This window comes from Oncorhynchus keta, chromosome 35 (assembly GCF_023373465.1).
Source record: "Oncorhynchus keta strain PuntledgeMale-10-30-2019 chromosome 35, Oket_V2, whole genome shotgun sequence".
Classification (NCBI taxonomy): domain Eukaryota; kingdom Metazoa; phylum Chordata; class Actinopteri; order Salmoniformes; family Salmonidae; genus Oncorhynchus; species Oncorhynchus keta.
This window is the reverse complement of record NC_068455.1, coordinates 78,960,841-78,976,475: the sequence shown is the minus strand read 5'-3', so window position 1 is coordinate 78,976,475 and position 15,635 is coordinate 78,960,841. Positions and strand designations below refer to the sequence as shown.

Here is a 15,635-nt window from a genome sequence, read left to right as displayed (position 1 = left end):
ATCCCACATTACATACCCTAAACATCCCACATTACATGCCCTAAACATCCCATTACATTACATACCCTAAACATCCCACATTACATACCTAAACATACATTACATACCCTAAACATCCCACATTACATGCCCTAAACATCCCACATTACATACCTAAACATCCCACAACATCCCACATTACATGACCTAAACATCCCACATTACATACCCTAAACATCCCACATTACATACCCTAAACATCCCACATTACATACCCTAAACATCCACATTACATGCCCTTCCCACATTACATACCTAAACATCCCACATTACATACCTAAACATCCCACATTACATACCCTAAACTAAACATCCCATTACATACCCACATTACATGCCCTAAACATCCCACATTACATGACCTAAACATCCCCATTACATGCCCTAAACATCCATTACATATTATATACCTAAACATCCCACATTACATACCCTAAACATCCCACATTACATACCTAAACATCCCACATTACATACCCTAAACATCCCACATTACATACCTAAACATCCCACATTACATACCCTAAACATCCCACACATTACATGCCCTAAACATCCCACATTACATGTACCTAAACATCCCACATTACATACCCTAAACATCCCACATTACATACCCTAAACATACATTACATACCCTAAACATCCCACATTACATGCCCTAAACATCCCATTACATACCCTAAACATCCCACATTACATACCTAAACATCCCATTTACATTACATACATACCTAAACATCCCACATTACATACCTAAACATCCATTACATATTACATACCCTAAACATCCCACATTACATACCCTAAACATCCCACATTACATACCCTAAACATCCCACATTACATACCCTAAACATCCCATTACATTACATACCCTAAACATCCCACATTACATTACCCTAAACATCCCACATTACATACCCTAAACATCCCATTACATATTACATTACATACCTAAAAACATACCCTAAACATCCCACATTACATACCCTAAACATCCATTACATATTACATACCCTAAACATCCACATTACATACCCTAAACATCCATTACATATTACATACATACCCTAAACATCCCACATTACATACCCTAAACATCCCACATTACATGACCTAAACATCCCACATTACATGACCAAATGTGATAATTGTCAGAATATTGCTGCAGATGAGAACTGACACGTTCAGATGGCATAAACAAGCAGACATTTTTTGAAGTGTTATGACAAGAACCCTCATTCCCAATGTCGTGTTAGTTTAAACTTTGGTTTGGGATGTGTTGTGAACTCTTGAAAACCGTTTTGAAACTCATTGATCCTGAATGTTACCTGTTGTGTTGCAGGTGGCTCCACGGTCACGAAGACCATAAACAGAAGACAGACGTCCACTATCGCTCTCTAGGAGGAGAGGGAAACTTCAACTGGAGGTTCCTGTTCCCCTTCCACTACCTACCAGCCGAACAACTCTGTACCATCGAGAGGAAGGTGAGATAGAGGAGAGGGAGGGAGGGAGGGAGGGAGGGAGGGAGGGAGGGAGGGGGGGGAGGGAGGGAGGGGAGGGAGGGAGGGAGGAGAGGAGAGGAAGAGAGGGAGAGGGAGGGAGGGATGGAAGGGAGAGAGGAAGGAGGGGAGGGAGGGAGGGAGGAAGGAGGAGGAGGGAGGAAGAGGAGGAAGAGAGGGAGGGAGGGAGGGATGGAAGGGAGAGAGGAAGGAGGGGAGGGAGGAAGGAGGAGGAGGGAGGAAGAGAGGGGAGGGAGGGATGGAAGGGAGAGAGGAAGGAGGGGAGGGGAGGGAGGGAGGAGAGGAGGTGTTCAGGTGTTTTAGAACGGAGCTTGAACAAAACACCTGCTCTCACTCACACCTCTCTCACACCTCTCTCACATCTCACTCACATCTCACTCACAGCTCTCTCACACCTCTCTCACACCTCACTCACATCTCACTCACACCTCTCTCACACCTCTCTCACACCTCACTCACACCTCTCTCACACCTCTCTCACACCTCTCTCACACCTCTCTCACACCTCACTCACATCTCAGAACAGGGCTCCGGGCAGCCGAGCGGAAATGGAGGAAAACTCGCCTCCCTGCGGACCTGGCATCCTTTCACTCCTCCTCTCTACATTTTCCTCCTCTGTCTCTGCTGCTAAAGCCACTTTCTACCATTCTAAGTTCCAAGCATCTGCCTCTAACCCTAGGAAGCTCTTTGCCACCTTCTCCTCCCTCCTGAATCCTTCCCCCCCTCCCTCCTCCTCTCTGCAGATGACTTCGTCAACCATTTTGAAAAGAAGGTCGATGACATCCGATCCTCGTTTGCTAAGTCAAACGACACCGCTGGTTCTGCTCACACTGCCCTACCCTATGCTCTGACCTCTTTCTCCCCTCTCTCCAGATGAAATCTCGCGTCTTGTGACGGCCGGCCGCCCAACAACCTGCCCGCTTGACCCTATCCCCTCCCTCTCTTCTCCAGACCATTTCCGGAGACCTTCTCCCTTACCTCACCTCGCTCATCAACTCATCCCTGACCGCTGGCTACGTCCCTCCCGTCTTCAAGAGAGCGAGAGTTGCACCCCTTCTGAAAAAACCTACACTCGATCCCTCCGATGTCAACAACTACAGACCAGTATCCCTTCTCTCTTTTCTCTCCAAAACTCTTGAGCGTGCCGTCCTTGGCCAGCTCTACCGCTATCTCTCTCAGAATGACCTTCTTGATCCAAATCAGTCAGGTTTCAAGACTAGTCATTCAACTGAGACTGCTCTTCTCTGTATCACGGAGGCGCTCCGCACTGCTAAAGCTAACTCTCTCTCCTCTGCTCTCATCCTTCTAGACCTATCGGCTGCCTTCGATACTGTGAACCATCAGATCCTCCTCTCCACCCTCTCCGAGTTGGGCATCTCCGGCGCGGCCCACGCTTGGATTCGTCCTACCTGACAGGTCGCTCCTACCAGGTGGCGTGGCGAGAATCTGTCTCCTCACCACGCGCTCTCACCACTGGTGTCCCCAGGGCTCTGTTCTAGGCCCTCTCTTATTCTCGCTATACACCAAGTCACTTGGCTCTGTCATAACCTCACATGGTCTCTCCTATCATTGCTATGCAGACGACACACAATTAATCTTCTCCTTTCCCCCTTCTGATGACCAGGTGGCGAATCGCATCTCTGCATGTCTGGCAGACATATCAGTGTGGATGACGGATCACCACCTCAAGCTGAACCTCAGCAAGACGGAGCTCCTCTTCCTCCCGGGGAAGGACTGCCCGTTCCATGATCTCGCCATCACGGTTGACAACTCCATTGTGTCCTCCTCCCAGAGCGCTAAGAACCTTGGCGTGATCCTGGACAACACCCTGACGTTCTCAACTAACATCAAGGCGGTGTCCCGTTCCTGCAGGTTCATGCTCTACAACATCCGCAGAGTACGACCCTGCCTCACACAGGAAGCGGCGCAGGTCCTAATCCAGGCACTTGTCATCTCCCGTCTTGATTACTGCAACTCGCTGTTGGCTGGGCTCCCTGCCTGTGCCATTAAACCCCTACAACTCATCCAGAACGCCGCAGCCCGTCTGGTGTTCAACCTTCCCAAGTTCTCTCACGTCACCCCGCTCCTCCGCTCTCTCCACTGGCTTCCAGTTGAAGCTCGCATCCGCTACAAGACCATGGTGCTCGCCACGGAGCTGTGAGGGGGAACGGCACCTCAGTACCTCCAGGCTCTGATCAGGCCCTACACCCAAACAAGGGCACTGCGTTCATCCACCTCTGGCCTGCTCGCCTCCCTACCACTGAGGAAGTACAGTTCCCGCTCAGCCCAGTCAAAACTGTTCGCTGCTCTGGCCCCCAATGGTGGAACAAACTCCCTCACGACGCCAGGACAGCGGAGTCAATCACCACCTTCCGGAGACACCTGAAACCCCACCTCTTCAAGGAATACCTAGGATAGGGTAAGTAAGGGTAGGTAATCCTTCTCCCCCAACAAGATTTAGATGCAAGTGGCTGTTCCACTGGTTGTCATAAGGTGTATGCACCAATTTGTAAGTCGCTCTGGATAAGAGCGTCTGCTAAATGACTTAAATGTAAATGTAAATGTAATCTCACTCACAGCTCTCTCACACCTCTCTCACACCTCACTCCACCTCTCACACCTCTCTCACACCTCTCTCACACCTCACTCACACCTCACTCACACCTCACTCACATCTCACTCACAGCTCTCTCACACCTCTCTCACACCTCACTCACACCTCTCTCACACCTCTCTCACACCTCACTCACATCTCACTCACAGCTCTCTCACACCTCTCTCACACCTCACTCACACCTCTCTCACACCTCTCTCACACCTCTCTCACACCTCACTCACACCTCTCTCACACCTCACTCACACCTCACTCACACCTCACTCACACCTCTCAAGGACATCAGGATAGTTCTACTCGGGGTCATGACAACGACATGTCTGTTCCCACCCAGTTTAGTTGTTAGAGAAGTGGACTAACTATATCAAAACAACGTCCAGAAAAACAATCTCTAACATAAAACGTCAGTCGAAGGCAACTGAAATATATCCAAATGATCCCAATGTCTGCATTGTGTTTACGTCGTGTATCCCTGTGTGGTTGCCATGGTGTGTATTTAAACACATTGTAGTGTGTAGTTGTGAAGTCTTCATTATCTGGACAGTGTTGAGGGAGTATATCAAGTCATTTTCTCCCCAGTGTGTGTATGTATCAGTCTTGCTGTCAGAGAGCCTGCTGATGGTGTCTGGCGAGGATGACACTGTCTGACAGTGGCGTGTGGATGGTTGTGTGTTATGGTCCAAGTAACATTGTAATGACAGTTGACACCACTCAGTGGTAATATGCAGTCTGTTTCTCCTCCGCTCCTTCTTCTACGTTCTCCTCCTTTCTACTCTCCTCCTCCATTCTCCTCTTCTCCTTTCTTCCCTACTCCTCCTTTCTCCTCTCCTCCTTTCTTCCCTACTCCTACTTTCTCCTCTCCTCCTTCCTCCTCTACTCCTCCTCTCTCCCCCACTCCTCCTTTCTCCTCTCCTCCTTCCTCCCCTACTCCTCCTCTCTCCCCCACTCCTCCTTTCTCCTCTCCTCCTTCCTCCCCTACTCCTCCTGTCTCCCCTACTCCTCCTTTCTCCCCTCCTCCTTCCTCCCCTACTCCTCCTTTCTCCCCCACTCCTCCTTTCTCCTCTCCTCCTTTCTCCGCCACTCCTCCTTTCTCCTCTCCTCCTTCCTCCCCTACTCCTCCTTCCTCCCCTACTCCTCCTTTCTCCTCTCCTCCTTCCTCCCCTACTCCTCCTGTCTCCCCTACTCCTCCTTTCTCCTCTCCTCCTTCCTCCCCTACTCCTCCTGTCTCCCCTACTCCTCCTTTCTCCCCTCCTCCTTCCTCCCCTACTCCTCCTTTCTCCCCCACTCCTCCTTTCTCCCCTCCTCCTTCCTCCCCTACTCCTCCTTTCTCCCCTACTCCTCCTTTCTCCTCTCCTCCTTCCTCCCCTACTCCTCCTTTCTCCTCTCCTCTCCTCCTTCCTCCACTACTCCTCCTTTCTCCTCTCCTCTCCTCCTTCCTCCCCTACTCCTCCTTTCTCCCCTCCTCCTTCCTCCCCTACTCCTCCTTTCTCCCCTCCTCCTTCCTCCCCTACTCCTCCTTTCTCCCCTCCTCCTTCCTCCCCTACTCCTCCTTCCTCCCCTACTCCTCCTTTCTCCCCTCCTCCTTCCTCCCATACTCCTCCTTCCTCCCCTACTCCTCCTTTCTCCCCTCCTCCTTCCTCCCCTACTCCTCCTTTCTCCCCTACTCCTCCTTTCTCCTCTCCTCCTCCTTCCTCCCCTACTCCTCCTTTCTCATCTCCTCTCCTCCTTCCTCCCCTACTCCTCCTTTCTCCTCTCCTCCTTCCTCCCCCCACTCCTCCTTTCTCCCCTCCTCCTTCCTCCCCTACTCCTCCTTTCTCATCTCCTCTCCTCCTTCCTCACCTACTCCTCCTTTCTCCTCTTCTTCTCTCCTCTTCTATCTAATAATCTTCTTCTTCTCTCTCCTTTAGGAACACTTCTGGAGTCTGGATAAGAACGAGATGAAGGTTCCTCCTAAAATCACCATTCAGATCTGGGACAACGACAAGTTCTCTTTTGATGACTATCTCGGTAACAGGGGGGGTGTATCCATCACACTTTCTCTATCTGTCTCTCTCTCTCTCTCTCCCTCTCTTTCTCTGTCTCTCCTCTCTCCCATCTCTCTGTCTCTCTCTCCTCCCTCTCTCTCACTGTCTCTCTCTCGCTCTCTCTCTCCTCCCCCTCTCTCACTGTCTCTCTCTCGCTCTCTCTCTCTCTCTCTCCCTCTCTTTCTCTGTCTCTCCTTTCTCCCATCTCTCTGTCTCTCTCTCCTCCCTCTCTCTCACTGTCTCTCTCTCGCTCTCTCTCTCTCTCTCCCTCTCTTTCTCTGTCTCTCCTCTCTCCCATCTCTCTCTCCTCTCTCCTGTCTCTCTGTCTCTCTCTCTCTCTCTCTCTCTCTCTCTCTCTCTCTCTCTCTCTCTCTCTCTTTCACACACACACATTTCTCTCTCCCCCTCTCTCTCTTTTTCTCTCTCTCTCACATTTCTCTCCTCTCTCTCTCTCTCTCTCTCTCTCTCTCTCTCTCTCTCTCTCTCTCTCTCTCTCTCTCACTCTCTCTCACTCTCTCTCTCACACTATACATTATATACACTGAATATATATATATGACTGACTCCTTTCCATGTCCATTCCATCTTCTCCTCCATCCCTCTTTTAACCACAGGTCTGTTAAATGCCCCATTAGTCATCTCTGACACGACAAGAACAGAACCAGTGAAACACACTACTGATAGGAACCTGATGTGTGTGTGTGTTTCTGTCCATCTCAACCCTTGTGTGAACCACACACACTTGCTACTTGCACAGTAGACATTTCTACAGTTGATCTACATGTTCATCCGCTGTGAAAACAGTGTGTGTGTGTGTGTGTGTGTGTGTGTGTGTGTGTGTGTGTGTGTGTGTGTGTGTGTGTGTGTGTGTGTGTGTGTGTGTGTGTGTGTGTGTGTGTGTGTGTGTGTGTGTGTGTCCATGCTGTGTGAAGACATTCCTGTTTTGTGTGTGTGTGTGAGTTTGTGTGTTTTTTTTGTGTGTGTGTGTGTGTGTGTGTGTCAGTTTACAGATGACTGATAGATAGCAGATATCTTCTCAATTCTGCTGTGATATTGTAATGCTGTCAGCACATTCTAAGGGATGTTGGTTTCTCTGTTTTATAGCCCTCTCCCTTCTTTCTTTCTCTCTCTTTCCATCCCTCTCTTTCTCTGTCTCTCTCTCTCTCTCTTCCTCTCTTTCTCTGTCTCTCTCTCCTCTCTCTCTTCCCTTCCCTCTCTCTCTCTCTCTCTCTCTCTCTCTCTCTCTCTCTCTCTCTCTCTCTCACTCTCTCCCTCTTGTTTCCATTTGTCTCTTTCATTTTTCTTTCTCTCTCTCTTCCATTTCTCTCTCTATCCCCCTCTCTCACTCTCTCTCTTCCATTTCTCTCATTCTCCTCTCTCTTCCATTTCTCTTGTTCTCCACCCCCTCTCTCTCTTCCATTTTCTCGTCCCCCTCTCTCTCGCTCTTCTTTAATTTCTCTCGTTCCCCCCACCCTCTCTCTCGCTCTTCCATTTCTCTCGTTCTCCCATTCTCCAGTCGTACAATAAAGGGATGTTCTCTTCTTCCTCCAGGCTGTCTAGAGATGGATCTTCATCACATGCAACGACCAGCCAAATCCCCAGAGAAGTGTACCTTAGACATACTGTCACAGGGACAGGATAAACTGGTGTCGCTGTTCCAACAGAAGACGGTCAAGGGCTGGTGGCCGTGTGTGTGTGACAGCAACGGCGAGAAGATCATCGCCGTGAGTAGACGTAGACAGACAGACGGACGGACGGACGGACGGACGGACAGGACGTTAAGATTATTTTATTTTTAGTAGTTAAGCTTCTTCATATTTCCCTTAAATGGGTATGCCCCTCCTTTCTTTTCTCCCCATCTCTCTTCTCCCTCCCTCTTCTCCCTCCCCCTTCTCCCTCCCTCTTCTCCCTCCCTCTTCTCCCTCCCCCTTCTCCCTCCCTCTTCTCCCTCCCTCCCTCTTCTCCCTCCCTCCTCTCCCTCTCTCTTCTCCCTCCCTCTTCTCCCTCCCTCTTCTCCCTCCCTCCTCTCCCCATCTCTCTTCTCCCTCTTCTCCCTCCTCTCCCCATCTCTCTTCTCCCTCTTCTCCCTCCTCTCCCCATCTCTCTTCTCCCTCCTCTCCCCATCTCTCTTCTCCCTCTTCTCCCTCCTCTCCCCATCTCTCTTCTCCCTCTTCTCCCTCCTCTCCCCATCTCTCTTCTCTCTATTCTCCCTCCCTCTTCTCCCCATCCCTCTTCTCCCTCCCTCTTCTCCCTCCCTCCTCCCCCATCTCTCTTCTCCCTCCCTCTTCTCCCTCTTCTCCCTCCTCTTCTCCCTCCCTCTTCTCCCCATCCCTCTTCTCCCTCTCTCTTCTCCCTCTTCTCCCTCCCTCTTCTCCCTCCCTCCTCTCCCCATCTCTCTTCTCCCCATCCCTCTTCTCCCTCCCTCCTCTCCCCATCCCTCTTCTCCCCATCTCTCTTCTCCCTCCCTCTTCTCCCATCCCTCTTCTCCCTCCCTCCTCTCACCATCCCTCTTCTCCCCATCTCTCTTCTCCCTCCCTCTTCTCCCATCCCTCTTCTCCCTCCCTCCTCTCCCCATCTCTCTTCTCCCCATCCCTCTTCTCCCTCCCTCCCTCTTCTCCCCATCTCTCTTCTCCCCATCTCTTCTCCCCATCTCTCTTCTCCCCATCCCTCTTCTCCCTCCCTCCTCTCCCCATCTCTCTTCTCCCCATCCCTCTTCTCCCTCCCTCCCTCTTCTCCCCATCTCTCTTCTCCCTCCCTCTTCTCCCTCCCTCCTCTCCCCATCCCTCTTCTCCCTCCATCCCTCTTCTCCCCATCCCTCTTCTCCCTCCCTCCCTCCCTCCCTCTTCTCCCCATCTCTCTTCTCCCTCCCTCTTCTCCCTCCCTCCTCTCCCCATCTCTCTTCTCCCCATCCCTCTTCTCCCTCCATCCCTCTTCTCCCTCTCTTCTCCCTCCCTCCCTCTTCTCCCTCCCTCTTCTCCCCATCTCTCTTCTCCCTCCCTCTTCTCCCCATCTCTCTTCTCCCCATCCCTCTTCTCCCTCCCTCCTCTCCCCATCTTCTTCTCCCTCCCTCTTCTCCCCATCCTCTTCTCCCTCCCTTCTCCTCCCCTCCTCCCTCTTTTCCCTCCACCCTCTCCCCCTAGGGTAAAGTGGAGATGTCTCTAGAGATAGTTACAGAACAGGAACAGGATGAGAGACCAGCAGGACAGGGCAGAGATGAACCAAACATGAACCCTCACCTGGAGGATCCACAGTGAGTCACCTGTCCTCCTCTGATCTCAAAATTAAAACTTACTGAGCCTTGATTCACGTTCGGCTGAACCACACCGTCTACTTCATTCGCTGTCGTCTATGTCCTGTTCTGTCCCAGACATGTCGTAGTCTCGAAAAGTTCCCAGGACACTTGACAGAGGCTCTCAGAAATGGTGTCATCTAGTCAGCCAGAGACATTGTTCCCTAAATATTCCGTCCACAGACTGTCCATAATGTCTAAATATCCTATCACATGTAAATTACAGGAAAGAATTCAGACAGTTTCCCCCAAAACATTCTCTACATTACAGCCTTATTCTAAAATGTATTAAATTGTCCCCCCCCCCCAATTTACAAACAATAGCACATAATGACAATTCAAAAACTGGTTTTAATTTATGTATGCTAATTATATAAAAAAATAAAAAGACTAGTGTTCACATCCTTGAGTGGCCAAACCCGATCAAACATCTCTAGAGAGAGAGGATCTGCAGAGAAGAAATGGGAGAAACTCCCCAAATACAGGTGTGCCAAGCTTGTAGAATTTTACCCAAGAAGACTTGAGGCTGCAATCGCTGGCGAAGGTGCTGAAGTACTGAGTGACGGTCCTCAAATAATTATTTACATGTGATATTTCAATAGTTTTTAATAAATGTACATTAGAAAAATTGGGTATTTTTTTTGTAAGATTGATGAAAGATTGAAGATTGAAAAAAAACCACGATTTAATCAATTTTTAGAAAAATGCTGTAACGTGATGAGATGTGGGAACGGGGGTCTGAATACATTGTATATTTATACTCCGAAGTCCAACATTATATTAATATACTAATAATAATAATAATATATGTCATTTAGCAGACGCTTTTATCCAAAGCGACTTACAGTCATGTGTGCATACATTCTACGTATGGGTGGTCCCGGGAATTGAACCCACTACCCTGGCGTTACAAGCGCCATGCTCTACCAACTGAGCTACAGACGGACCTTTCTTTGTTTATTATATTCCATTCTTGTACTTTTATAATTGTTTGTATTGTTGTGTGTTATTAGATATGACTGCACTGTTGGAGCTAGTATCACAAGCATTTCACTACACCCACAATAACATCTGTTAAATATGTGTTTTATTTGGAAGACATTGCAGTACTTCCTGTTATACTAATGAATATTTCTCTCTCTGGATCTCGCTCTTCTCTCTCCCCTCCCTCCCCCGCTATACCCTTCCCCCTCTCTCTCCCCTCTCTCCCCTCCCCCTCTCTCTCCCATCTCTCTCCCCTCTCTCTCCCCCCTCTCTCCCCTCTCTCTCCCCTCCCTCCCCCCCCCTCTCTCCCTCTCTCTCTCCCCTCTCTCTCTCTCTCTCTCCCTCTCTCTCCTCTCTCTCCCCTCTCTCTCCTCTCTCTCTCTCCTCTCTCTCCCCCTCTCTCTCCCATCTCTCTCTCCCCTCTCTCCCCTCTCTCTCTCCCTCCTCTCTCTCTTTTCTCCAGACGTCCTGAGACATCGTTCCTGTGGTTCTCCTCTCCCTACAAGACGTTAAAGTACATCCTATGGGGGAGATACAAATTCCTCATCCTCCTCTTCATCCTCCTCTTCTTCCTCTTCCTCTTCATCGGAGTCTTCCTCTACTCCTTCCCTGTGAGTTGATGAAGGGATGTGTGTAGGGGTGGGTGGGTGGGTGTATGTCTCTGTTTCCTAATATAAGGGATGTGTGTGTGTGTGTGTGTGTGTGTGTGTGTGTGTGTGTGTGTGTGTGTGTGTGTGTGTGTGTGTGTGTGTGTGTGTGTGTGTGTGTGTGTGTGTGTGTGCGTGTGTGCGTGCGTGTGTGCGTGCGTGCGTGCGTGTGTGTGTGCGTGTTATTTAATTCCCTCTCTCTTCTCACATCTAGAACTATGCAGCCATGAAGATGGTCGGACCGTTCAGTGGACCTGCTAAAGGAACTAAATGAACAACTAGCTAAATAAAAAAAGATAACGACAGAGGAAGAGAAGGAGATGAAAACCACAGAGGAAGAGAAGGAGATGAAAACCACAGAGGAAGAGAAGGAGATGAAAACCACAGAGGAAGAGAAGGAGATGAAAACCACAGAGGAAGAGAAGGAGATGAAAACCACAGAGGAAGAGAAGGAGATGAAAACCACAGAGGAAGAGAAGGAGATGAAAACCACAGAGGAAGAGAAGGAGATGAAAACCACAGAGGAAGAGAAGGAGATGAAAACCACAGAGGAAGAGAAAAGCCAAAGAAAAGATCAACTGACTGAATAACCTAAAAGAGAGAAGAAGAAGAGCTGGAGGGTGGCAGGGTAGCCGAGCTAGTTTGCTGTTGGCAGCCACTGAAAAGTCACTGGTTGAAATCCCTGAGCCGACGAGGTGGAAAATCTCTCGATGTGCCCTTGAGCAAGGCACTTAACCCTAATTGCTCCTGTGAGTTGCTCTGGATAAAATCATCCAGTAAACACAAACCGGTCAAAGGTTTTAGAAAATACCTTCTCATTCAAAGGTTTTAGAAAATACCTACAGATTCAAAGGTTTTAGAAAATACCTACAGATTCAAAGGTTTTAGAAAATACCTAGGTTTTTCTTGCCAACAAAGGCCAAAGGTGGCTATTTTGAAGAATCTCAAATATCAAATATATTTTGATTTGTTTAACACTTTTTTGGTTACTACATGATTCCACATGGCGTTATTTCATAGTTTTGATGTCTTCACTGTTATTCTACAATGTAGAAAATAGTTCAAATTAAGAAAAACCCTGGAATGAGTAGGTGTGCTAAAAACTTTTTGACCGTTGGTGTACGACTAACCCGTTAAAGTTTAAATGAGAGTGGAAACGAGAGAAAGAACTTTGCAACGCATCAACAAATTACTTCCCCACATCTCCTCGTCTGATCTTTGAAATCTCCCACCACGTAGCCTGGTAGCTGTCACTGGCATCCTCTTCTGTTCATGGCACAACACTTTTCCATCAATCATCTGCAAAAATAATACTATAAAATTCAATTAAGAGAGTTCAGTCTGTGTGTCTGTGTGTTCCTACCCTGGTCTCGCCCCAGTATTGAACCCTCCCCGTTCACGTTGATTCCCTGTCTCCCTTTAATGTCTCTCCCTTTAATGTCTCTCCCTTTAATGTCTCTCCCTCCTTCTTTTTTTCTCTTTCTCTTCTTTTATCCCTCCTTCTTTTTCTCTCTCTCTCCCTTTAATTCCTCTTTTATCCCTCCTCTCTCTCTCTCCCTCTAATTCCTCTTTTATCCCTCCTCTCTCTCTCTCCTCTAATTCCTCTTTCATCCCTCCTCTCTCTCTCTCTCTCCCTCTAATTCCTCTTTCCTCTCTCTCTCTCTCTCTCTCTCTCTCTCCCTTTAATTCCTCTTTTATCCCTCTCTCTCTCTCTCTCCCTCTAATTCCTCTCCCTTCTCTCTCTCTCTCTCTCTCTCTCTCTCCCTTTAATTCCTCTTTCATCCCTCCTCTCTCTCTCTCTCCCTTTAATTCCTCTTTCATCCCTCCTCTCCTCTCCTCTCTCTCTCTCCCTTTAATTCCTCTTTCATCCCTCTCTCTCTCTCTCTCCCTCCTACTTTTTTCTCTCTCTCTCTCTCTCTCCCTTTAATTCCTCTTTATCCCTCTCTCTCTCTCCCTCTAATTCCTCTTTCATCCCTCCTCTCTCTCTCTCTCTCCCTTTAATTCCTCTTTTATCCCTCCTCTCTCTCTCTCTCTCCCTTTAATTCCTCTTTCATCCCTCCTTCTTTTTTCTCTCTCTCTCCCTCTAATTCCTCTTTCATCCCTCCTCTCTCTCTCTCTCTCTCCCTTTAATTCCTCTTTTATCCCTCCTCTCTCTCTCTCCCTCTAATTCCTCTTTCATCCCTCCTTCTTTTTTTCTCTCTCTCTCCCTCTAATTCCTCTTTCATCCCTCCTCTCTCTCTCTCTCTCCTCTAATTCCTCTTTCATCCCTCTCTCTCTCTCTCTCCCTCTAATTCCTCTTTCATCCCTCCTCTCTCTCTCTCTCTCCCTCTAATTCCTCTTTCATCTCCTCTCTCTCTCTCTCTCTCTCTCTCTCTCTCTAATTCCTCTTTCATCCCTCTCTCTCTCTCTCTCTCTCTCTCTCTCTAATTCCTCTTTCATCCCTCCTCTCTCTCTCTCTCTCTCTCTCTCTCTAATTCCTCTTTCATCCCTCCTCTCTCTCTCTCTCTCTCTCTCTCTCTCTCTAATTCCTCTTTCATCCCTCCTCTCTCTCTCTCTCTCTCTCTCTCTCTAATTCCTCTTTCATCCCTCCTCTCTCTCTCTCTCTCTCTCTCCCTCTAATTCCTCTTTCATCCCTCCTCTCTCTCTCTCTCTCCCTCTAATTCCTCTTTCATCCCTCCCCTCTCTCTCTCTCTCCCTCTAATTCCTCTTTCATCCCTCCTCTCTCTCTCTCTCTCCCTCTAATTCCTCTTTCATCCCTCCTCTCTCTCTCTCCCTCCCTCTAATTCCTCTTTCATCCCTCCTTCCCCTTCATGTCGTCAAGAAAATCTTGCCCTCTTTTCACAGCTAGGCGCTCCTATCTTCTTTTCTTCATGCAGAGAGGGGGATAGATCTTCCTCCCTCGTCTCTTTCAACTTTCCCTTGTTCCCTGTGCTGGGTTAAGTCATGGATTTGTTCATCGTGTTCGGAGGCTGGTGATTATTAGATATCATGCTGCGTGTGAGACACACACACACACATTTTTTTTCAGTTCAGGTTTTGCCAAAGTGAATGTACTGTTATAGCCTACAAATGCAAACCATGATCAAAGTAATGTACAGACAGACAGACAGACAGACAGACAGACAGACAGACAGACAGACAGACAGACAGACAGACAGACAGACAGATAGATAGATAGATAGATAGATAGATAGATAGATAGATAGATAGATAGATAGATAGATAGATAGATAGATAGATAAATAAGTGGCTGGCACCCCCCCCAAAGGCTTATGGAAAATCCCTCTGTTGTTTCCCAAAACAAGTGGCTGGTGATCATTGTGACCCCCAAAAAAAAAAAAAAAAAAAAAATTCTCAGTATGTATCTTTAAATATGTAGCTGCCAAAAGCCTTATAGATAATACTTTTACTGCAACGTGTTTAGCTATAAAGCCTAGACAATCCTGCTGGAATGAGGACCCGAAGCCCTCAGTGACTGTCAGTCCAATGCTGTTACCCAAGATGACTGTCCCTCTTCACTAGAACAACTTGCCGTTATATACTGTTAATTGTTTAGCCTTCACAGTATTGCTGCCTTAAAGAATCGTTTAGCCTTCACAGTATTGCTGCCTTAAAGAATCGTTTAGCCTTCACAGTATTGCTGCCTTAAAGAATCGTTTAGCCTTCACAGTATTGCTACCTTATTAAAGAATCGTTTAGCCTTCACAGTATTGCTGCCTTAAAGAATCGTTTAGCCTTCACAGTATTGCTGCCTTAAAGAATCGTTTAGCCTTCACAGTATTGCTGCCTTAAAGAATCGTTTAGCCTTCACAGTATTGCTGCCTTAAAGAATCGTTTAGCCTTCACTGTATTGCTGCCTTAAAGAATCGTTTAGCCTTCACTGTATTGCTGCCTTAAAGAATCGTTTAGCCTTCACAGTATTGCTGCCTTAAAGAATCGTTTAGCCTTCACAGTATTGCTACCTTATTAAAGAATCGTTTAGCCTTCACAGTATTGCTGCCTTAAAGAATCGTTTAGCCTTCACAGTATTGCTGCCTTAAAGAATCGTTTAGCCTTCACAGTATTGCTGCCTTAAAGAATCGTTTAGCCTTCACAGTATTGCTACCTTAAAGAATCGTTTAGCCTTCACAGTATTGCTACCTTAAAGAATCGTTTAGCCTTCACAGTATTGCTGCCTTAAAGAATCATTTAGCCTTCACAGTATTGCTACCTGACAGAATTATAGAAATGTTAATGAAGTGATTTCTGTTTTGAGAGCAGTATATATTTGTGCATTATGTATCAATATACAAAATAAACTGTATTCAAGTCAACTGGTTTTATATTTTCTGTTGAGTATTATATTATGTTGCGTATGTTCACGAGTATTCATTTACCGTTTTGTTTGTTATTAATCAACTCATCTAGATACAGAGCCTTTATTAATAAACTCATCTAGATACAGAGCCTTTATTATTAATCAACTCATCTAGATACAGAGCCTTTATTATTAATCAACTCATCTAGATACAG

General features: G+C 47.5%; 1 protein-coding gene and 1 long non-coding RNA gene across 6 annotated transcripts in view; one reads left to right on the top strand and one right to left on the bottom strand.

Annotated features, from left to right (window-relative positions):
• The window catches only part of dysf (dysferlin, limb girdle muscular dystrophy 2B (autosomal recessive)), a 352,696-nt gene extending 340,238 nt beyond the window's left edge, over positions 1 to 12,458 (top strand). For all 5 annotated transcript variants that reach the window (XM_052497966.1, XM_052497965.1, XM_052497963.1 and 2 more), the window contains 6 exons: positions 1,388 to 1,529; positions 6,087 to 6,186; positions 7,755 to 7,927; positions 9,344 to 9,453; positions 10,940 to 11,087; positions 11,338 to 12,458. In XM_052497966.1, the coding sequence (XP_052353926.1) occupies positions 1,388 to 1,529; positions 6,087 to 6,186; positions 7,755 to 7,927; positions 9,344 to 9,453; positions 10,940 to 11,087; positions 11,338 to 11,397 (733 nt within the window). In that variant the 3' untranslated portion in view covers positions 11,398 to 12,458. The remainder of the gene's footprint in view (positions 1 to 1,387; positions 1,530 to 6,086; positions 6,187 to 7,754; positions 7,928 to 9,343; positions 9,454 to 10,939; positions 11,088 to 11,337) is intronic.
• Positions 12,459 to 14,635: 2,177 nt separating this feature from the next.
• On the bottom strand, positions 14,636 to 15,378 carry LOC127916312 (uncharacterized). The gene is made up of 3 exons (XR_008094322.1): positions 15,229 to 15,378; positions 14,803 to 14,945; positions 14,636 to 14,767 (listed from the first exon to the last, which is right to left on the bottom strand). It is a non-coding gene; the product is annotated as an uncharacterized LOC127916312 (long non-coding RNA).
• Between the last annotated feature and the right edge of the window lie 257 nt (positions 15,379 to 15,635).